Consider the following 24418-nt stretch of genomic DNA (forward strand, 5'->3'; position numbering starts at 1 on the left):
ATAGAACATAACTTGGTAAAGAACACAATAACAATAAGAGAATATTATAAAATGAGTGGTTAACATTCCAGTTTATTGTGATGCACATAATGAACAAACTATAATCAATAGTAACAATACTTAAGAAACAGATATTGCAACACATCTCAAAGGAATTTTAAATCGAAAGCAACTGGACTTGGTCATTTGTCTAGAAAGACGTTTCACCTCTCATCCAAGAGGCTTCATCATCTTGGATGAGAGGTGAAACGTCTTCCTAGACAAATCACATATATGAGAATTTGCATGGAGACACCATTTACATCTGGAGACCTTTGATCATCAGGGGGACAATGAAATACTTAATCATTTGTACCTCTAGCACTGAGACCATCAGACACGCAACATTTTAAGGGGACTTCAGGTAGACAGGAGGTGTTAAAGAAACACTTGTGTTGAGTGATGAGCGACTGACCTCAAATGGTGATGTTCAAACCAATGTGGTTGATTCACTTAAAAAATAATCAAAGGAATAATACAAAGTGATTTCATCCAGTCTGGGAGAAAACTTCCATTGTTTCAGAGACAACATTCAATGTTTAATTTAAATGGGTATAACTAACTGTCTAGTCTCTCAACTGCTCTTAGGATTGTATTTGTTTAGTAATATCAGTAATGAAATGTGAAGGTGCAAACTAAACCAACCACTTATTAGAGACTGATTCAAGCAAGTTTGATTTTCCACTTTTTGTCCCATAGAGGTACCATTAGCCACATTCACAGCATCGCCATCTTTGCTTACGTTGTCACTCGGGGTGGGAAGATTAGCGCTGTCACATAACGTTACTGGTAACGTTTAACAGTTGCAGCTAATGCCGACTAACATAATTCAAATCGGTTTGACCCAAATGTCGTTTTACTTTAAAGCAACATTGCGGAGTTTCAGCACAGTGCTTCCACCATCTGGTTGAGAAGCGCTATCGTCTGGGGGGAAAAACGAAACTTAACGAAAACGAAACTTTCGTGTGTTTCGTACCCTTGCAGGGAAGTTACATAGTGCAGCTTCAGCCGACGCGACCCGGCTCAGGCTGCAGCGGCAGCACCATTCATCCTATTAACCATTTTTCTACCATTGCAATGAGTCTGGAAACATTATTTTAAGGCCGAAAAACTCCGCAATGTTACTTTAAAATATGGCCCAATGTCCCTTCGGATGTTAATAACCCATGCCTTCCTTAAATCTGTATCAATCGGGAAGCGATGAAAGGAGAGCAGTTTATTAGACTCCTGACGTTCGTACAGCTTGAAACCAGGGACTCAGTAGTTCTACGGTTTGTTTACCCATGTAAGGAAAGATGGCAACGCTGTGAATATGATCAATAGCTCTAGATTCATGTGCAAGTCTTGGTCTACGGTTTGACTTTCTTAAAAGACTGTGCCAGTCCACCTTAGTATCCCTCCACTATTGCAACTTGCCTGCGTCAGAGACTTATATGTGTCATCATATTGTGTGTCATCCTGTTTTGCCATATTATGTCTCGACTACTACTAAAACTACAATGACTGCAACTACAATGTGTCATAACAATGTACCTACTCACTGAATTGTGCCTACTGTTCCCACTGTTGGGAAATTTCCTCCCTACATTTGGGGCTATAGTTGCAGACATAGTTACAGAGTCTGGAGGGGAGAGATGGCGACAAGACTCTGCCAACATTTTTATTCTGACAATTTAAGTGGAACCCATCTGGAACTCATTGGGAACCAGTCCTGTCTGCGAGTGAGCGCGAGGAAGAGAGCAGGACCTGGAGAGAGATATGTAAATAAATACATAAAAAGTGATAAGCCAGCAGGTAGAGAGACGTGCAGAAAGCAAGCCCAGCAAGTTCAACCTTCAGAGCCTGCACGGCATCTTAAGAGGGGGACTGGATATATGGTATCATGGTATATAGCTTGTGCATTGCTCACATACACACATACATATAGACACACACATACACACACACTCAACGCGGAGAGTTCCTGAGCTTTTCTTGGTACAGGAAGAGGACTCTTAAAGGGACAGCGTTGCCTCACCTCTCTGCTCTGTGTGTTGATTCAAACTAAGGAAGACACGCTTTGGATCAAGTTGCTTAATGTTTGTAATTGAGGGAGGATGAAAGTGGTTGCCAGCCTTGAGATTTGATTTGGTTGATGGTTGGTTGTTTTTGTTTTGTTTTTTTACAGTGAAGAACTGATCAGGAGTTTCTTTTCCCCCTTCTCATTCCTTCAAAGTCTGTCAAACACAAGACAGTGTTTTTTAAAACACACGTGGGTCCATAGAGATGTTTTAGTCAGCAAGAGCGGCACAGCTTTCACTTTGACAAGTACCTCCGTGTGTTATGGTGTTTCGTACGTGCTGTGTTTTGTACATAGTGAGGGCTGGTGGCTGAATGATGAGCTGCCGTGAGAGCGTTGCCTTCGTGTTGCCCTCTTCTGTAAAACGAGGCAAGAATTCACACATCAGGTTTGTAGGATGGTTTCGTCTTTCCTCACCAGTATGAGACTCTGTGAAAACTATCTGCATATATTTGGCTTTGAGGTTTGGCTTCACCTGGACCATACAAAGCCCCTTTTGTGACCACAGGCACTTTTATCAGTGCACTTCAGTTCAAAACTATTTCCTTTTATATTGCGAGGGAGCTTCTCTGCATACGTGAGCACGGCACTTTTATTTTGCTGTCTATATTTAACCAACTCTCAAGCCTGTTTTTTTTTTTCTGTCTGACTCTTCCCATGTGATTTACTAAACGCTTGATACACTAAACCATATGGACAGAACAAGCAACGCTTTGTGCAAGTCCTCGGCAAAGAGGCACTTGTGTGCAGCCACACTCACACATGAGCACACAGTAATAAAACTAGGGGGGGAAAAAAACAAAACAGGGGCAGCCTGGAGAAGGAGATGTTTTTCTCGTATTGTGGGCGTGTGACGATCCTAGTGCCTGGCATCTGTCACGCTGGCTGTACAGCCGCTGTGAAACACTGCATGTAGGTGAGAGATAGAGAAGTGCAATGACTCATGTCTGGTAAAGTTCCTGGAGTAAGAGCTTTGAGAAAGGACATTATCTGAAGACAGTGGAAATGAAAGTTAGGTGAAATAAAAAAAAGAATAGGCAGAGAATGAAAAAAGTGGGAGATAAATAAAAAAAATAAAAAAGCAAGAGGTGTTTGAGTAAAGAGAAGCAGAGCTGGATAAAGAAAGGCTGCTGTTGTTAGTGAGCTGATCAGGAGCAGCTGGAGGTGCCAGTTCCGCCCCACAGTCAAAGTCATCCTCATGTGGACCAAAGCTGAACAGGGGGCTGGGTCCGCCCCAAACTCTCAACTTAGCTAATTGGCTGTAGCCAGGAGCACCAATGCAGTCACCAATCAGGTAACAGTAGTGACAGCTTCCTTCTCTGTTGTTTCTGATCTGACCCCTCCCCACTCCGTGAGGTTTAAAACCAGGGGAAGTCTGCCTGCTGATTCTAGAGAGTTCCATCCTTCCTCATTGATCCTGCCTGTCGAGCTCTGAACATCAACTCTGACTTCACTCTCTTCCCTGCAGAGCACTCTGTAAAAAAAAAAACTCTACAAACATTTTTTGGGTTGCTTTTTTGTTTTTCTTTTCTTTTTTTTTTTAAATTCAAGGGACTGAAGAGTACCTGTTGTTTCCCCTTGTGCTGCTCTCACCTCTTACTCCCCGGCACTGTGGATGAGTGCTGATTGAATCTTTCTCCTCCTGGACTGAATTTATCACCTGGCCCGTTGTCTGTCTCTGTGAAAATAGGGCTCTGTTCCCTCTTCACATCATCTCTAAGAACTGACACTGACCTTAACTCTTGGTATGTATTCAATCATCAAATATGCTAATATAAGTTGCCTGTGCTAAGTTTCTTTATTTTATTTTTTATTTCTGTTGGTATTATGTTAACTTCATGTACTTTTTTTTTTTTTTTTTTTTTTTTAACTTTAAAGTAAATAGGCTAATACAGTTTGCAGGCATGTATAGTATAGTATGTGGTATGTGTGTGTTTATCTTTGACAATGGAATTTAAGCTTAGTCAAGTTGGGACACACTAAGTGGAAGAGCATGCCTGTCCTAGAAATAGCACTCAGGGACATGGGTGCAGGGACAAACTGCTTCATGTGGGTTGACTTCTTTGAATACAACTCCCTATCTTTATTTATTTTTTATGTATACTTTCCATCAATTGTTTTAATGAGCTGATCTTGGTCTAAGAATAGAGAAGCCGAGGGGGCAGAGCAGACTGTGTCAGAGGTATGACAGATTTAGACTAGTGATAATACACAGAGAGGTCCAAATGTTTTGAGACCCATTTTTTCCGGCCCCTCCCACCCAACCCCACCTCCCACCCCCCACTGTATTTTTATGATTTCAATCTTGTTTTGAATGCTGTTTTGAAATCTGTTCATGCTGAGACTTGTTGTGAGGGAGATTTTCATAATTTTGAATGATATACATATCCCCAGAGCAGTTTTACATTCACTACAAAGTTTTGAAAAAAAAAAAAAAAAAAAAATCCAGTTCCAATTTACACATTCATTTATTTATCTGGTGTTTCCTGTCAGTCCTCACCACGTGGACTAAACACTTTTTGTATTTCCTCATGACTGCCTCTTATCATTAACATGGTTTCCGCCTCTCTAATCAAAGTCATCATCCTTGAGGGCTAACTGGCCCAACCTCTCCTTGACAGCTACTTATCATAGAGCCTTGGGTGAAATAACAAAGTGCTTTCTTCTAAAACAAAGAGGTTAGCTTTAAATTATCCTCAAAGTGACTGGAGTTTCATGTGTCTAATGTGTACTCCAGCTTTGCTTTCGTTGCCCACTTAACCTTTGACACAATGACCGAGTAAAATGGCAATCCGAAAATCAGTGTTTGTTTAAAGGTGCTTATAAGTGTCCCTTTTCACTCTTTCATGGTCTGATGATGTCCACACAACATACCCTGTGACATGTAACGTCTGGGTTTATAGCATTCATTTTCAGAACTCCGGTTTGTTGCCAAGTAGGTTTTCAAATATACAAAATATGTTTTGGTGCATAAAATGTATTATTATTATTATTATTATTATTATTATTATTATTATTTTTTTTTTTTATTTTTTTTTTTTTACCATATTCTGTTTTTAATTTTAGTTAATTCTTAATGTTTTAAACAAAAGACTTGGCATCTTGTGCCTCAAGTTCCCTTGTAGTTTGTCAGATTACATATAATATTGGATTTTCCTCTGTGTCTTGGTTCTTGTTTTGCTTGTCAGTCAGGAGGATGGATGATTTCCAAGAGTTCAAAGTTGGAACTGGTCCAGAAGGGTGATCTCATAAGTGTTACGGGGCATATAAATTGAATGCTCCATGTCAATTTGACAAGGTGTTTAGAGAGGAAGCAGAACTGTGACTTTGTGTTTTTTTTATTTATTTTTTTACGAGCTCTCTCTCTCTACCTGTTGGTCCTTTCACTTTTCTTCCTTGTTGTAAAAGAAAACATGTTTGTCTGGAGTGTGGGTCACATTGATCTGCATCCTTTTGAAATCTAGAGCGTGTATGTGTGAATTCGCCTGTGTGCAGTGAAAGTTACAGATTACCGGCAGTTTAGTGCTATTCGCCGGCTGGCAGATAGGGTAATGGGTGTGTGTGTGTGTGTATGAATCACAAAACTGCATGGGGGGGCAGTTGATAGAGGAGGCAGGCGGCAAACATGCAGTCGGCAGAGGAGTTGGTCTGAACGGAAAAGTACTGAGAGGCAGGGAGATGAGATGTGTGGGTGGGGGGGAGGAGGTGTTCATAGAAAGAACTTTAAAGTTGCACCGGTGCCAAGACACACCACTGCACCTGTATGAAAGAGAATCCTACATGGAATATTTAAACAAAGAAAGCAGTCATGCCCAAAGACACTTTCATGACAGGGCCAATCCATCCAATGACTGTTTTCTCATAGCTTAACAAAGCCCTCAGATGTCATTAAGTCAGAGCTGCATCAAATCTGTCAACACTATGTTTATAGAAATGTTGTCACACTGTAAGGGAACTGAATGTACTTCAGCACAGATTACTGATCCGTGACCCCAGTGACTTGAGATATTGTTGTCTTTATTTAAAAAGCAATACAATTGAAAGTCTTGTTTTCCTAACAAGATTACAGTAACTGCTTCTGACATTTGATTGTGTCAACTCATGGTCACACATGAAACACTTGTGATACATCAAAATCCCTCCTGAATAGGGGCAGGTTTGCCTGCTGATGCTTCTGCCAGGCCGCGGCAGGCCACTGTCAGATGTGTTGCATGGCCAATCACAGTAGCCTAGATCAGCTTGCCATACTGTATGTAGAAAATATATAATATTGACTGTAGACTGCACCGTATGCACCACAAATATTTTTGGAATTATAAAATTAATACGTGTTTCTTATTCTAGTAAAGACGGGCACAGACTATGGGAGTTTGACACTTTAACATCAATTTACCAATCCCAGCAAGGATAAATCTAGTCGGGACCTGTAGCCTACTAATGTTTGGGACAGATAATTGTAATGGAGGGGGGGGGGGGGGTGGTAATTGGGAGTTAAAATGGGAAGATCTGTGAGCATGTTGCCAAACAACTGTAAAGATTCTCACCCTAATAGCTTATGTTAAATAGCATATGCTGTTGTTACGATCTTATGCTCACTGAAGAACAGATAAGGTGGGTTGACTGCATCTCACTTGTTTAGCCTTCAGCTTTTCTTTTATCTTAGTACTGCAAATTGTTGTTGCACCAGTGTCCCTTTTGTCTGGTTCCCCTTGAGGTATGATGTAATGAGATGCTCCCTCTCGCATGATAACCTTAATAATTTCCTGTGGTGTGTGATGTGCCATTATTTGGAAATCTTGCGTACGCTAGAGCGTCTGTGTGATGCACTCCTGTAGTCTGAGCCTGTTTTCAGTCAAGCAGGATTAGCTAACCCTGTTTTTCTGTAACTGCACAATTAGTTTTCAAGGCATTTGTATTTTATTTCAACATTAGACATGATTACAGAATGATTATGAAATTATGCTGCCTATTTTTACAAAAAGGTGCAGCAAATCAAAGTACCATTTATTACAATAGATCTTTTTCAGTTCTTTTAAGTGCATGCAAAATTTCAAAAGCTTTTTCACTACATTTTCTTCCTGCATTTGCATAAGTAAAAACTGAAAACTTTTTTTTCCCCTCTACACCTTATTATTGGTAAACAGATTTTTACAGTCATATAACTATGACATTGCATAGGTATAAAAAGTCCCTTCCCCTTCGTGTGTTCCTGCTCTGTGTTGAGTCATGTGTGAGTCATGTGGGCCCAGTTGTGGAAAGTTACCAGAGCTGAGTAAGCAAATTGCAGAAGTTTACCTACAGAAAAAAAACTTGACATTAGGCTAATTCTTTAAAATGAGTGAGGACTTCTTAGAGTGATAGAAGAGGTTTCCAGTAACACACCTCTTACACTGAGTGCTGTCTGTGAGATGGCTCCTCGCCTCTTGCAGTAGGCTATACTTCAAGAAGGTGTGGACACGTTTAACTCTAGCCGTTCCTATTAACGGCTTGTCAAACACTGACAGTGTTTGACAACCTATCAGGAATTACTGACACAAACATTGTAAATATTCTGATATGTCAATATTCAATCACTTTTGAAGCTCATCTGGTCGAACAGACTTTAGTTCTGCTCCACTGTTGTGAGAACCTACAGCATGAGTTGAATATGAACTTGGCTTAACTACAAAAAATGTAGAGCTGTAATGTATGGCAAAATGAATGTGTACGCTGAAATAGCCTATCTGAAATGTGTGTTTAATTTGGACCACAGTAACTTGAGTACATCCAGCTTCATTTTAGGAATGCCACGCACCCAACAAACACTGGTCAGGTCCTTATAGACATCACATTGAAAAAGTAGGGCAAATGAGAGGGTTTTTTTCAGTGAGGGAAGGATACATAGGAGGACTTTTTTCAACTCCAAAATAGGTCAAAAGGCGTGCTTGTCCATTCCCCATGGAGGGACTCCAAACATCTCACTGCTCTGTGAAATATCATGCATACTGTTATAAAGAGGAGTTAGTGCTCAATAAATTACTGGAAATCCTGCACTAAACAAATTAAGAAAGTAAGAATCCAGTTAGATAAGTAGTAAAAAATTACAGAAAAACAAGAAAAACATGACATCACAGCAGTAAGAAATACAGGTCAGTGGTGCTATAGCCTCTCATCTTGCTTTTTACTTTTCAACTTGTGCCTCACTTCCAGTGAAAACAGGCAGTCATTCATCCAAAGAGCTGAGAAATCACTGTGTGCTACGTCTGCCAAACACTGAACAGGGGACAGACATGGCTAAGCTAACGTTTAGTGAGAAATGTGAGTGAGTTGACAAAACATCGAACAAATGATGTTTGAGTCAGTAATTTTTTGTCAGGGCTGTGTAGCTCTTAGCTGGAGTTTTTATACATAAAAAAATTGAGGATAGCTCACTGCAGCCTAAACCTTTTGTTTTGCTGTTGCTATCGTGAGCATTATCATTAGCCTTAACACTTCCGTGACTCAGTGAGTTAGCATGATAAGTTTGCTAGAAGAAAGATTTCTTCTCAACTGCTAGGCCCCTTTTTAAGAAAATAATGAAATACCATGTAATAATTAAGGGTGACCTCCTGTTTTGTTAATAGTTTGAGAATTTGTCAGTTCCTGAGGGGCAGATATCACAGGGGAAAATTCACTGGAATGGAACACAACGTACCCACAATTCCCTCTCACATGTTCATTGTTTTATTTTTATTTATTTTTTTACATGTGGCTAAAATACTAACAGCCTCCCCTGAGATTGCATAAAAGCCCCATAAATTCTTTTTACAAGTCCTTGGAAAGCTTACAAACATTTATGCTGTTGATTTTTAGTGGTGGCTAGCGTCAAAAATAAGTGTGTTCGCTGCCAGCTGTGTATCGCACACTGCATTGCTTGCTGTCTGGCAGCGGCAATTACTTGAGTGAGTAGGACTGAAAGGGTATTAGACGAGGGCCTACATAGTTGTTTGTTTGCAGTTTGAAAGTGTTGCTTTTACTACCAGACCAACCAAGAATGACATTTTTTTACAGCTCTTGTAGAAGAATGTTTTTGTTTTTATTTTTCAGACACTAAAGCCATCATGTTCATATGTGACATTAACAAGGCAATATATTTGATAAACTCATAGCCTATTTGAAGAGCATGCTGTCCTGCAAAGAACTCATAAATTGTTAAATTATAGCACAAAATGTAGATACAACCATCCTCAACCCATCTTCTATTCTTCATACATCACAGTAGGCTACCACAAGCTGAAATACTTTACAATGCAGCTCTCGGATTTCTTTCTAATATAAAGATGCAGTCTGAACTCTGCGATGTTTGGTATGCAATGTGTGGTATGTAGGGGGCTCCAGAAGTGTGTGCAAGTGAGCAAACACGCACACATACATGCATGTATACATACAGAACACAGAAAAACACGTGGGCCACGTGGGTGAGCTTCTCAGGCATTTGTTGACCTTGGCGCTGAGCCCCCCTCCCCCCCATGCCCTCCACCCCTCACCCACTCCTTCCTCGCCCGCATATAAACACACACACACACACCGGTACGCATACATCCCTCCAACCTGTATTTTTCAGTCCATTCCTCCTTCACAAACATTTCCTTTTTTTCCTTTATCCATTCTCCCAAGTGGATATACATGCATTCTTCTTTGTTCCAACTATTATGAATCGAGCCAAAAACTTTCTGTATAACAGATGTGTTTTTCATTACACTGGGCGGAGCTATGTCTTGTTTTTCACTATGAAAAGGATGGCTTAATACATTTCTGTCTGTAATAAATGAGGTTTTCTAAGAAACTGCCTTACTGTGATATTTTAGATTTAAAAAGAAAAACTTGTGTTGAGTTAACACACTTTTCCTGGAGTGCATAACACGGTGGATAAGTAAACATAATAAATATCAATGTGCTCGGGACTGCGTGTATAGGCACAAACTAGCAGTTAAAGAATAATACTTTTTTATAGGTTTTTTTTTAGAAAATGATCGGTCCTGTAGTCATGGTAATTGCACACACATAGACACACACATGTACACACTAATGTGGCTCTTTGTTTGGGGTCGAAACTCGGGGCCATCCAACCACTGAAGACGGGGGACAACATCTGTCCGCCATCTTTCTCAGTGCTGCCAAGTATTATGGTGAGACCACTTTCGCCTCTCTGACTCATCATCCCTCCCTTCCCCTGCCTTCGTTTTTTTTCTCCTCCTTCACCCCACCTTTCTTTCTACTCCTCACTCATTACCCCGTCTGCCACGCAAGTAGAGCCAGGTCCCAGATGCTGCTGCTCTTGTCTTTTTTTTTTTCCACTGCAGCCTTTTTCCTTTATCCACTTTCTGTCTTTGAGACGACATATTTTCTTTTTCACCTGGCTCACCTTACTCCCTTCAGTCATTTGAATACATGCTACTGTTTTCTATTCATTATTGTTTATCATTTGCGCTTGTGAGCTTCCTGCACATGATGAATGTACCTATTTCTTTATGAACATCTTAGATCATCTCTGAATTTGTTCAGATTTCAACTCTTGCCCTGCAGCTCTAAAAAAGTAAATGAGAATTTGCACTGTTATGTGATTTTCTGTGCATTTTTTGTTACTGTATACTGTAGTGATAAAAAGAAAAAACAACAACAACAATGTAATCAGCATTCATATATTAGCATTAACATTTAGCAACTTGGATCTTCATGGTTTTTTCTTTCTCTCTTTCTATCCAACAGAATACGGACGCAAAAGTAGAGCAGGATGGCTCTCAATGTTCCAGGTCTGGTGGTGATAACGGCGTTCTACATGTTGATCTTGGCGACGGGCATCTGGGCATCCATGCGCTCCAAGAAGGAGGAAAAGAAGTGCAAAGGAGATGGCATGGAGATCACATTATTGGCTGGACGCAACATCAACTTGCTAGTCGGCATCTTCACCCTTACTGGTAAAAGCAGAGGGAGTTCAGTTTAGGCAATAGCTTATTACTTTTCAATATCTGACATCTAAAAAGAGTGTCTGGTATGCATGAAATACTTGGAATGCACAAGCAATGTGGTATTTCATGTTTCTCCTTTAACATGTATGTTTTTATCTTGACAGCTACGTGGGTGGGTGGAGGCTTTATCCTCGGCATAGCTGAGGCAACATACAACCCAACGCTGGGTGCAGTGTGGGCTCTCATGCCTGTGCCCTACGTCTTAACCTTCTTCTTGGGTAAGTGGCATTAGTGACCAAAGCCTAAAAGTCTGAACACCCCTCACCCCAACATGCATTGTAAAAGTAGGAGTAGCCAAAGCTTTAAATAGACACAATACATATGCCTGGCATGCAAGCGCCAGTAAATGGCAGTAAAATTAGTTGTTGTCAGGAAGCTAAGGTTGATAATGCGTGACACTGAAAACTCTCACTTCAATACAGACTGGTATTGAAGTCCCCCCCCCCCCACACACACACACACACACACACTTTAGATTATGAGGTTTAGATGAGAGAAACTGTCTTTGTTAACATTTGGAGATGACACTTTGCTATTAACAAAGTAACAATGTAACTGTCAGTGTTTCACTAATAAGCAAGTTTCCGTAAGATTCTTTTATTGTATCAGGTATAATTTTTAAAGGGATCTGACTTTGACCTGAAGCTTAAGTGTCATTTGCCACTAATACTCTTGTACACCCAACCCCCACCTGGCTCCACACACAGCAATAAAAGTGTCGCTCACGTTAAAAATAGAACCATGAGAAATTGGTACAGGATTGTAAGTTGAGGCAACAGGCTCAAAGAGATTAAGATTGCCTGCTCCTGAATCCACCAAACTGACGCACTCAGTTGTAACAGGTGAAATCGTCAATGTTCAGGGCCCAATGTCACAACGGCCTACATGGTGGGAGAATAATGGGACCTGGAAACCCCAAAGTCCCTGATCAGGAAATATAACATCCCCCCTTCTGTTCTTGTCCATTGTTGGCCAAGTGGAAGCTGAAAGTGTTTGAGTTATCTGGAGGGAACACTTGTTTTTCTTATTGTTCACGTGGACTTGATCTTTCACTCTCTCACTCACTCGCTTCCTCTTCTTCCTTTCTTTCACACTCGGGTTTACAAATGATAGAATTACAGCCGTGTTTTTTAAAAATTGATTGCTTCATCATTTCCAGAGAGAGACTGACTTTATGGTAATGTCTTCCCCTTTGCTCCAGGTGGCTTTTTCTTTGCCAAGCCCATGAGAGAGAACAAGTACGTTACAATGATGGACCCCTTCCAACAGAAGTATGGGAACGTCCTGAGCAGCGCTCTGATCTTTCCTGCACTGGTGGCCGATGTTCTGTGGGTGGCACGCACACTTGTCAGCCTGGGTGGGTTACCTCACACTCTAAACAGCTAGTATTGTAATGTATGCACACACATGCTTATGCAATCATGCAGGCACGCACGGATCTGGGTACACAATGTACACAAACACAAAAAGAACAAGTTTATATAATGATAATTACTATTAATGCCAGCATTGTAAAGAATAAAAAAGGCCATATTTAAAAGAAGGAAACACCCTTAAATGGTGAAACCACTATTGAATTTGGAATATTGTAAGGTGCTCCAACTTTAATTAAATCAAATTAAAATAGGCTTTATTTGTCCCGCAAGGGAAATTTGTCTTGGGTGAGATTTAGCTTCTAAGTTTAGTGGATAAAAACTTACAAAACAAGAAGTAGCCCATGCATTAAGTTGAAAAACAAAAAAAAAAAAAAACAAAAAAAAATACTATGAGAAGGTTTTTATTAAGTTGAAGCTGACCATTCATGAACTTCCTCTTTCAAACAGCAACTGTCAAATCCCAGTTCAAGAGGTGTTAAGTTTAGTTTAGTTTAGCTGGTCCTGGATTTGGTTACACTGTGAGTTGTAATGCAAGCTATAAATAGCTTCTACAGCTAGCTGTGTGGGCTAACTTCCTACACAGCTAACTTAGCACGTCTAAATCTAAGCCAATTTACTACTTTCATTTATGGGGTTATGTTTCCTTAGAAAATAAGCAACATTTATCACATGGAAGCTGGTTTAGTCCTACATGCCATTAGAGATTAGAGTAATATTAGCAAATCAGTCTTACCCTTTGATGTGAGGTCAGGCCTTTCTCTTGTAACAATAAGTGAAATCATCGTCATCAAAAATACAAGCTGTAAGGTGTCCTAAATTAGTTTGATTCTCTTAAAAGGTTCTTTATTAATAGAAGTCAGAAGATAAAACTGGTTTGAGTTTGCTAACATTAGCATAATAACCAAGCTGGCTACTGCTGACAAAAGTTACGAGATATGTTGTGACTTGAAAATCAACATTTGCTGGCCATAAAAGAAAGCCTTTATTGGTCTATCTCTTTAAAAAAAAAATTGACACACACACACACACACACACACACACACACACACACACACACACACACACACACACACACACACACACACACACACACACACACACACACACACACACACACTAACACACTTGAAATAAAAACATAGTAAAATGAAGATAAGGTGCTAAGAATAGGCTATATAACTACTGCGGACTACTGTGTAATTACATGGATTATAAATGTGTAGTGTTGCCAGTTGTTAAGATGACACGATAAGTTGCTCCTTCTTATGTGATCCTCCTGTACTGTTTCATACTACATTTGGCACTGTTGTTTACTGTTTCTCTAATCTGTAAGTGATTCAAGTGTGTGTAGGTGTGTGTGTGTGTGGATGTGCGTGTGGGTGGGTGTGCTTGCGTATGTTGCGCTTGATAGCAGGTGCAAGTGAGCATGTGCTCTGCAGCATGAATGCGTGGGTGTTTGTGCAGCAGAGAAAATGTGTGTACGCGTGTGTAGGCTACATAATGTTTTCCTGTGTGTGTTTTTAACACTGTTTTCTTTTCCAGTGTAATTTGAAAAAGGGGTTAAACATCGAGCAGCCTGTTGATTGTGAAAGGTGATCAATTATTCACAGTAGATTGTTGTGCCATTATGAGAAATTTCCATTTGTTCCAAGGCTCTGGCTTGTTCCTAGGGGATCAATGTTGCATGCTGAATCATAGTTTCATTTCTGTGTGTGAGATGTTTTACACACAGTGAAGGGAATCAGTGAAATCCATTGACAAGAGTCCCTGTGCTGACACTCCACAAAAGGACTGGTAGGGAGACAGGAATGTTCCTGGGACTGTTTTACCCTAACCTATTAAACCAATATAGAATCAGGGGAACCCTCGCTCCTCAGTAAAACCTCCTGTCAATTTTTCTGGGACAGTTATGCGTACATGCCTGATGTGTGCTTGGCATCACATGCCCAAATGCACACACGCACACACACACGCACACACAAACACTTGACATTCAAGAGAGAGCGCTGAGCATTTGACCCCACAGGGTCGTTGTTGCTGGGAGACTGCTTGTGTGCATGTTGCATAAACTCAGCTTCATGGTCTGCTTGAGTGAGCGTGTGTGCGTGTATGTGTGTGTGTATGTGGTTCAGTGCCAGAGAGGATTTAACTTTTAAGACACCTTACGTGCACACTGTCACACCGCCATGTAGTATCAACACAGTCATGGTCAAATTTCTGTCGGGAAGGAATTGGGAACAGGACAGAAAGGTTGCAATGTGTGTGTGTGTATGTGTGTGTTTGCACACACATGCATGAGTTTTTAAAGTGGGACGAGTACCTAGCTAAAAACAACACAGGGGGCATTCGGGCAGCTCTATGCCTCTGCCCATCCCTGGTGCTGCCCATTAAGCCCCATAGGCCCCTGAATCTCATTCCACTTTCCCTCTTCCTAAATTTAGCCCAGAGGGGAACAGCACAGCTCAGCACAGAACAGATGAGAGATCTAGTGGACCAAAAATGGACCACCAGTAATTATTTACAATACATGTTGCGTCATGCCCCACCATAAGATTAATTACAGGACCAACAACAACAACACCAAGGGCCCTGTTCGATCTAAATGTGTATCCAGTATATCCAGGTCAGGCACACAAGGGGGGAGGCGGCGGTCCAAACATCTGAGCTCACCAGGAACAGAACCCCACTGTAACGTAGATCTAGCAAAGATGGATTTCACTTCACTTCAAAGTGGCTGCATGCGATCAGATCTTACATCCCTTTTACATTACAGTGTTTCTCAGTCACCGTTGTTCAGTTCACCCACCAGAAACATCAGCAACTCTCACTGCAGATCTCAGAAAAGTTCAAAACCTTGTTCATGTGTCAAAACATACAAAGTCAGTCAGTCACTTCAACATTGCGAGCAGTGAATGAAGCCTTTTCAGCAGTGCTTCAAGACTCTGACACCAAATGATTTTTCCTTGACTGACTTCAGAAAAAGAAAAAAATATACAGCAAAAATGTGCAGACACAAAATTCTCTTACAGTTACAACAGTAACATTTTGGAAAAAATAACTACACCCTACAGCCAGTGGGGAAGACAGAAAGTTGTGATGGGGTGGTTTAGGGGGTGGTGGGCTCCGTAGTGGGGTGACTGGTCACCAGGGTGGTGAGTGGCGATCGATGGTGCCGATCTGACACTTCTCTGTTTAAGGGCATTGTTGTGGTGTGGCTGCAGGCTGCGGCTGGGGGGACCCTGGCAATATGGCAGAAGAGACGGTGAAGGTAGTGACGTTTTGCTTGCCTTGTTTGAGTAACAAGATGTCTTTTTTTTCTTACTTATACATATAGGTTTTTTTTGTTTTTGTTTTTTTTACACACATTTGTTTCTCCATTTGAAGACACTTCTCATCACCTTCATCTTGACTTTTTTTCCCCCTACTTTGTCACAATTTACAGGGTGATAATTCCCCCAAGAGGGTGAAAACAGAAATCTTGAGTCACAATCAATAGGCTGCTTCTGTTATATGTTTCTTTAGGGTTCCTTTTTGTTATAATTTCATCATTACTTTTATGTTGATTTGTTGCTTTATCTAAGCAATATGATGCTTTAAAACGTTTAAACTAATGCCACCCATGTTTAGACATAACTTTATTCTTGACTCAAAAGACTACAGATGCATTTTTTTTTTTTTTTGCTCTTTGTTGGCAAAAGTGTAATTTGTTTGTCAGTGCTCGTTGGAAAATACTGCATTACGGCAAATGAACAGTGTAAAAAGAAAAGTGTCATTGCCAAGCTTCTTATAAGTTCCAAAGTCTCAGTACATAAGAGTGGATGCATGTATAGTGTGTGTCTGTGTGAGAGAGAAAATATTTTAAAGCAAAAAAAAAACCTAATCACACAACAATTAAAATATTACAGTAAGCAGTTGCATGTATGTGTTGCTACCAACCTCTGTACATTAGAAGACTAGCTGTGAGATATTTAGCCATCAGTCCCCTGATTCTCATTGCTCTGCTGTGTTGTTCCAGGTGGTACTATGAGTGTGATCCTGGATCTGTCCTACTTCTACTCCATCATCATCTCCTCTGTGGTGGCCATCGTCTACACATTGCTGGGGGGGCTCTACTCTGTGGCCTACACAGATGTGATCCAGCTCATCCTCATCTTTGTCAGCCTGGTGCGTAACATCTTTTGATCCATTCACACAGCAGCACATTGAATGATGAACACCATCAAGTATGTGCCCTATCAGATTATTCACTCAGCTACATAATGGAGATAAGTGGACGAAAGCCCAGAGGGATCAAATTATAGATCCTGAGGTACCTGGTGCCTTATTAACTATGCAAGCAAGATTGGATTACCTGCCAAATTAAAGCATCACTGATTTTATTTGTTTGTTTGAGTTTTCCTCCCCACACCTCACGTTCCAAATGGCTGCTACACTGTAATTTGATTGTGCAATGTGCGGTTGAATCCGGGGTACCCACAGGGCTCGCTGGTAAAAGTCAAGTTAACCACTGACACCACAGCCAGTTGGAGACATGCCAGTGAGTCACAACAGCTCTCTGTTTCTTTCTGTTTTCCCTGTGTTATGTGGGTTTACTCCCCCTGCCTCTCTGTTCTCAGGACTGTTCTGTATTTCATTCAATAAAGAGAGTGAGGAATGCCATTTGCCAGATAACACGCTTAATAGCTTGTTTGCTAACTGGGGAGTGCACACAGTTTATTTAAAAGGCATTTTTTCTTTTCTTTTTTTTTAAACAAATGACTCTTTGGGGCGCCGCACCAATCAGATGTGATGTGATGTGATGTAAAAGGCCAGCTATTTGATAGAGCTGCTGATGAGATTATTACCACAGCGTGAAACAAAAAAGCACATCGTACTGGAGCTTCAACCCCAGCTCTAGTTTTAGATTCCCAATTCCCAGTGTTTAACTGAAAACTTCCCCTACTGGGCCGATAATGAGATTAGTTGTGTCCTTGTGTTTGTGTATACAGTGGGTGTGTGTTCCTTTCCTGTTGACCAACCCTCACTCTGTGGACATATCACTGACGGCCTACAACGAGACCTTCCAGGCTCCCTGGGTCGGCACGGTGGAGTTGGAAGACGCCGGCAAGTGGTTTGACGACTTCATGCTGCTGGTGAGTGAGACTGGGAGAGGTCGTCGCAGAGTGCACGTCTCTAAATGATGTCTGAAACACAGCTTATGAAGTATTTATACAACTCCCGCCATCATAGCGTTTAAATTAAATTCAACTCAGCAGTTCAATTAGATAGGCTTATTTCATTAGACACACCGATGGCCAAGCATAGCAACAACATAGGCATGAGAGAATAGTTCTTCTTATTGCTGCATCAACTGATTCCTGTCCTGTGTTTGTCCTAGGCTCTGGGGGGTTTGGCCTACCAAGCGTTCTACCAAAGAATCCTGTCCGCCTCATCTTACACCCAGGCTCAAGTGACCTGCTTCGCCTCGTCAGCCTTCTGCCTGGTGCTGGGTATCCCGTCTGTGCTGGTGGGAGCTGTGGCTGCGTCCACAGGTACACACTCTTAACTCACAACTAAATGTATAATCGTAGTCCGCACTGGACATGAGAAACAATAGGAGATTAGACATTTCCCCCCTTATTTAACTGACTTAAGATGTATTTATCACATTAACCCTCTCCTTTCCAATTCATTAATTTGTTCAGTCAGTCTTTGGTCTTAATCCAAATATTCACCTCTCTCCTCCCAGACTGGAACTCAACCAGCTATGGACCCAACACCCCGTATGAAAATGGCCAGGCGGGCTCCATCCTTCCCATCGCCCTGCAGTACCTCACACCCACGTACATCTCCGTCATCGGCATCGGAGCTGTAGCTGCTGCTGTAATGTCCTCCATGGACTCGGCTCTTCTGTCTTCGGCATCACTGTTTTCCTCAAATATTTACAAGAACATCATCAGAAAGCAGGTGAGATTTTTGGAGAAAGATATCATGGGTGTGTACCCAATCAACTCAACTATCTGCAAATATGTCAATTTAATAAAACTGCATGAATTCCACTAGTGTCAGGGGGTTGCACAGAAGGTAGGTACTGTTTCTCTGCCTTTCCTCTAGTGCCAGAGTTCCCTTATTTTGTTAAATAACTTAGTCTCTACTGTAGGCTACATATCGGCACTAAATCTTGAATCAGCATTTATTGTTCTCACATACTGCAACATAATCCCTTTATGACTTTCCATGTATCATCACCCCAAAGTCTTCAGAATTGCCCCGTACGTTTTGGTTTGATCCATGAACACTTCCAAGACATTCCCATCAGCATGCTAAACTAAACTAACTAAACTATCAGCTTAACAGGTGGATAATAACTTTGTCAATGTGTGCATGCTAGCCTGCTGATGTTAGCTTTAAGGTCAATATACAGCCTGACAGCGCTGCTGGCACTGCGATACTTTATACTCTTAAGTTAAATGCATATACTGGTGCCACAGCTTGCTGATGTGCATCAAGTGTCAGCCCTATGGCATCAATAGCAAGTGTTGCACTCTAGCAACCACAGCTTCATACTATCTTTATATGTCCTTCTCTTCTTTAGTGTTTATTTTGGTTTGTTTACAACACTAATCACTGAAGAAGAGGTGAGCCAAGCAGGGGCTGAAAGAGGAAAAGGTATTGGGGTGGGGGGGGTCGAAATTGAACATCAGTGTGAAGTGACGTAGTGCTGTCAGTGTGTGGGGTTCCGCTTAGGAAATAATGGGAGGGGCTCCTTGCTTTTTAATTTGTGCTGTTTGTGTTTCACTTAAATCTTTAAACTTCATTATGATTATGACTTCAAAATAGAGTTTTAAAGGGACAACGAGGAGTTTCTCCAGCGGCAGAACGACAATAAAAAAGTATATCGTTAATGTGGATGAATCTACGTTACCCACACTTGTTAATGGGCCCATTTTTGATAAATATATCGTTTTGTCTCTCTCGTTATTTTGTTATTATTAGTGGTGGCGGAAATGCATGGCGAGCCGACCAGCGTTTCCTTACTTTCGGTTTCGCGGCGAGTCATGAGAATAACGCCGCCGAATCGCCGTTTATGGTCGGAACTATGGTGGTATCTGAACCTCTTTGAACCTCTGACTTTAATTCTTGATGAATGAAAACATGAGTCTGTCTTGCGCCGGTCAAAGAATTTCACGGTGCGCGGGGAGGCTCATGAATGTAGTGTGAAAACGCTTTGCTTTTCCAAAACTCCTCGTTGTCCCTTTAAAGGGAACAAGTATGGGTAATAGGTGGGGAAATAAGTTATAGGTAAGGTTATTGCATTAGCCTTGGTTGTTACTCTCTATGGTATGTTTTTTATATAAATGTGCTAAAGGATACAGTAATACAGTACATAATCCCAATAAAGACATCCATTTACATCCCAGAGACTGTATCACTGTAGTAAGCCTCCACAAACAGGCTGGGGGTGGAAACAAAGTGGCATTGACTTCACAATACTGTACATACTACTATGCCCACTGTGTCACACTGTGTTCTGTCTGCTGAGTGAGATATGTGCGATATTTACTGTGGTAAAACAATGATCCGTTTCATGATCTCAGCCTCAGGGGCCAGTTCACTGTTACAGAGCTGTGACTTATGGATACTGTGTCTTTGTAATATGATCTCTTGGTCAAGGAGGCCTCAAGTCCAGATGATGCTTATGTCACTTAGACTGAACAAGGTGTAATGTGAAACTCTTTGTCTCCTAATGTCATTCTTTTTGCTCCTTCAGGCATCGGACCGTGAGATGCAGTGGGTGATCCGCATCTCAGTGGTGGTGGTGGGAATGGCTGGCACCGCTCTCACCTTCCTGGACAACAGCGTCTTGGTCTTCTGGCTCGTGGGCGTGGACATGTCCTACACCATCATGTTCCCTCAGCTTGTCTGTGTCCTCTTCTTTAAGGTGTCTAATGGTTACGGGGCCAGTGTGGGTTACATTATGGGAATGGTGATGAGGATCCTGAGTGGCGAGCCCCTCATCGGCCTGCCGCCCGCCATCAAGTTCCCTGGCTGCAGGCTAGACGCAGAGGGAAAACTAACCCAGTACTTCCCCTTCCGCACCGTCATCATGCTCATTTCACTTGTGTCCATTCTGCTTTTCTCTTGGCTGACATCCATCATTTTCAACAAGGGGCTCCTGTCTGAGAAGTGGGATGTGTTTAAGATCAAACGCAAGCAGAAATTAACACCAAGAGTCTCAGAAATGAAGAGGACCAACCCTGATAGTGACGAGGCCTCTGCAGCCAAGCAGCTACTGACCACCACCACCACCACCACCACCACCACCACCACCAGCTGCTGAGGAGGCTGTCCAAGAGGGAGAGGAGATGGGCACTGGCTGGAAGTGGACATGTTTGTTTGTCTGCCAAGTAAGAGTTCATAGAGGGGGAACAACGGCAAAGTCTGGGCAGTACACACAGATTCTGTACAGCATCAGAGTGATTTTCTTTTTTTTATATAACTTTTTAGTGGTGGTGACACTTAGGTGAGAAGAGTGTGATCTGAGCTCTCCGTTATCGTTCTTCATCAGTCGTTTCATTGTCCTCTACAGAGAATACAATCCAACTAGACTACCTGGCTGGGTTACCGTGGTGAACTAGCCATCTACCGGTCTAATATACAGAATAAAATGCTGTGCTGTCACACATCACTGTAATATAAGCAATCCACACAAAGAACCCAGAGGCAATGACACACCTTGTGCCTTTTATTCATTAGACATTCTCCAATTAAGATTGCACATGTACATTTGTAAAGATTTATATGAATTTATTTTTACAACCAAACTTTGACAAATTGAGACACCACCCCAACACAGAGGAAACAAGACCAGTCCTAAAGACCACTGCACTGTGGCAACACTTTATGGAAAAAGACACTTGCACAAGAAAAGTCCAACATAAATGTTGATGAAAAAAAAAAAGTTTACGCTCCAAATAAACAAGATATGTCTTTTTCAGATTTTTCTTTAGTAAGAAAGAGTGCATCAGACTGTGTAACGCACCCTCTCAGAAAACAGCAGTGCAGCAAGCCACCTGCTTCATCCTTCAAACAATAATCATTCATGTGCTTGTCTGGCAGCAAACCTGTCTCACGGCACAGCACTGTGTCTCAAGTGGGCTACCTTCTCTCTCAGTATGAACGTCTGCAAAAGATTTGACAAGCATGACGCGGCTCTTTGACACCAGAACAAAGCCATGCTACCCAAAGAACAAAGAATGAGTGCACACTGCACCGCACTGTTCCACAGTGCTGAGCCTGTATGTGACATTTATTTTTTTCCCTTTATCCAGCTGATCAGCACTTTGAGCAGCAAGTCTTTCATCAAAAATGTGTCCAAAGCGACTGTCCACACCCTTGACAGTGGTTCTAAAATCTTTTGTAAAAAATGTATCTGGATGAAAGCGAGTGATCAGAGTTGTGAACATATCCCATATGTGAAGAGATGTAGTGGTTGTAGTTATTGGTAAATTAACTTTTACCTCCATATACCAAATACTACTCAGTAGACACCAGCAAGTTTAAGACATTTTTTTTTACTACACTGTGACTTTGTTTAAAAACCACCCTACAGGTACTGATAGCTAAAGTGTTCCACCCTGTCGGGATGCTCTGAGTCTGGTTGCGGTGCAATGCTGCCTTTGTTGCAATATTGAAAATAACAAGTGGCGACCACTCAGCAAAACACTCGGATGGAAGTGACACAAACACTATTTCAGGCTTTTTAAATGCTCAGTATTTATTATTATTACTATTTCTTATTTAATTTGACCCATTTTGTTGTGAATATAGCTGCAGGGAGAGACAATACTGGAGAACTCCAACTCCCAGCATGCCACAGTTACTGTATCTCCTCAGCTGCATTTTACTCACATTATAGGTAACTCAATGTTGTGTGTTGCTACAACTGCACATTTTCCTCCTCCTCACCCATTTCTCATTTCCCGTTTTATCTCACCAACAGTCAGTGTGAGCCTTTTATTTTGTCATTGTCAGTTTTTTTTTTTTTTTGTACTGTAATGGTTTTTTTTTCTTCTTACATATAGTATACAAAACTTTAGTTTACAGTGGGATAATTTTTCCTCTTTGTGGTGAAAACATTTGCAGCTAAGTTTCAGTTCATTTACATTAAAATCTCACAAAAAGTACAAATTTGACTGTTTCATGGTTAGATTTTTATTGAAGAACAGGCTGTTCAATTGACCCTGGTTGTTTGAATAGGCCTGTGTTTTATTGTACTGAGCCTCCATAGTAGTTTGTTGTGCAAAGAAATTCCTGCTAACGAGTGACAATCAAAAAACCCTTCCTCTGTCACACTATTGCCTTTTTAATATCACTGGAAACTGGTTTCACTCCGCTGTCAATGGTTACTTGCTGCACATCGTTAAATGGGTGTATACTCCAGTCACTGTTCAAATACCTCATGGAGTGGTAATGTTGGCTTTAGGTATTCAAAATTTTAACCTATGATTCTGATTTCTGTCCTAAGACTATTGTATGAATGTCATTTTCCAAAGACTGGTGGCACACAGAACAAACTGTGTCTCAAAACAGGACGGATGCAGGACACAATGCATGTATCTTTTTATATGTATGATTGTGATTTCTACCTGTATTATACTCTTGTACTGTACAGTCTGATCATTATTTGTATATTTACACATAATTTTTTATCAGAGTTATTTGCTATGTGTTGAGTAGAAGAAAAAAAAACAAAAACAAATGTATTTTATCTCAAGTTAGCAATGTTTAAACTTAAATAAATTCAACTTCGGCTTTGCAGAACAATGAGTGTACTGTATCTTCACCTCTACATGTTTAAATTGTGCCTGCAGTCATCCTGGACTGGTGTGTCTTGCACACATATTGCAGGGAAAGATAAACATGCTACATGCCTCTGAGTGAAAGTAATAGCCATTTGGAATGAGCACTCCTGCCTTAAAGAAAAAACTCAGAAAATGTCATGATGGGATGTCATGGCAAAAAAAAACAAAAAAAAACTAGCCAGCGGTTGTCAGTAAGCCGTCCACAATGTAGTGACAGTAGCTATACACATAGCAATGGCGCTTAAACACATTATCATCTGTCTTTTTCATTACTTTTTGAGCAGAAATGTTTTAATTTCCATGTGTGGTTCAGTCAAGCAACATCCATGAAAGAACTGGACAGTTGTTAGTTTTATAATATAAAGTAGATAGTGAGTTCTACATTGTATTTTCCCCTAATATGTGTTTTGGTTTTATACTATTATGCATGTTGATTGTGATTAACTGTGTTGTTTGTATACTGAACTTTCATGAAGGCTGTTCTTTCTTGCCAGTTGGTAAGGTCCTACTTTGTAATCGATTAATGTCAATCCCCATGGGGTGATGCTCTCTCAGAATAAAAGCTGAAACCAAAAGTGAGTCTTGTCAGTCAATCATGAACTTGAACAAGATTTTTTCCTTTCCAGCTTAGTGAAGATACATCAGGTTTTTGAAACATTTAGAGAATGTTTCTGTTTAGTAATGGTGAGCAAAGTGCTATGATACAGTGGATGCAATGGCTGAACAGTGACTCAAGAGGTAAAAAATGAGCTCCAGGCTGTGAATAGTGGGATGTTTTACTTTATCTTATCCTAAGATATACAATTTACAACACACATTCTAAGTTTAAGGGATAATCCGTTTTATTTATGTGGCAGAGCTGCTGCCAGAGGCAGACGTGTTAATGCTATTATCATAAATCTGATTGTGTGGCTTACCATTTGCTTTTAATATTCAAGCAGGGACTGAGTCAAAATGGTGTGAAACAAAACAGGATAAACTAAGATGGAGAACATGGTAATCAGTAGCCTACCTGACAAGTGTCAACATGTTACCATTGTTACTGTTAACATGCCGCTGTTAGCGTTCAAAGTGCCACTGTGCCAAATTAGGAATAGGAATAAAAATAACTTT

At 40.9% G+C, this 24418-nt stretch overlaps 1 protein-coding gene across 3 annotated transcripts; it reads left to right on the forward strand.

Moving 5' to 3' along the window:
• The first annotated feature begins 588 nt into the window (after positions 1-588).
• LOC310994084 (high affinity choline transporter 1-like) lies at positions 589-23439 on the forward strand. Of its 3 annotated transcripts, none has more exons than XR_014595775.1 (10): positions 589-3843; positions 10826-11034; positions 11190-11303; positions 12287-12442; positions 16477-16625; positions 17450-17593; positions 17839-17992; positions 18190-18407; positions 20212-20848; positions 21440-23439. XR_014595775.1 is itself a non-coding variant. In XM_083982618.1 (10 exons), the coding sequence occupies exons 3-10, from the start codon at positions 12407-12409 to the stop codon at positions 20779-20781; spliced, it is 1368 nt and encodes a 455-aa protein (XP_083838744.1). In that variant the 5' UTR covers positions 10866-11034; positions 11190-11303; positions 12287-12406; the 3' UTR covers positions 20782-23439. The 3 variants fall into 3 exon arrangements, 2 of the variants coding, with proteins under 2 accessions (XP_083838743.1, XP_083838744.1); XM_083982618.1 differs by lacking the exon at positions 589-3843 and adding exons at positions 14004-14053; positions 15683-15729 and having other exon boundaries at positions 10866-11034; positions 20212-23439; XM_083982617.1 differs by having other exon boundaries at positions 20212-23439.
• The last annotated feature ends 979 nt before the right edge of the window (positions 23440-24418 follow it).

This window comes from Trachurus trachurus, assembly GCF_905171665.1.
Source record: "Trachurus trachurus genome assembly, chromosome: 1".
NCBI classification, from domain to species: Eukaryota; Metazoa; Chordata; class Actinopteri; order Carangiformes; family Carangidae; genus Trachurus; species Trachurus trachurus.

Excerpts from the sequence above, each read along its gene's own strand:
- LOC310994084 (XM_083982617.1), top strand. The coding sequence starts at position 10,851 with ATGGCTCTCAATGTTCCAGGTCTGGTGGTGATAACGGCGTTCTACATG. Across the intron at positions 17,594-17,838 it reads TTGACGACTTCATGCTGCTG|GCTCTGGGGGGTTTGGCCTA; the intron begins GTGAGTGAGACT and ends TGTTTGTCCTAG. Across the intron at positions 18,408-20,211 it reads AGAACATCATCAGAAAGCAG|GCATCGGACCGTGAGATGCA; the intron begins GTGAGATTTTTG and ends TTGCTCCTTCAG.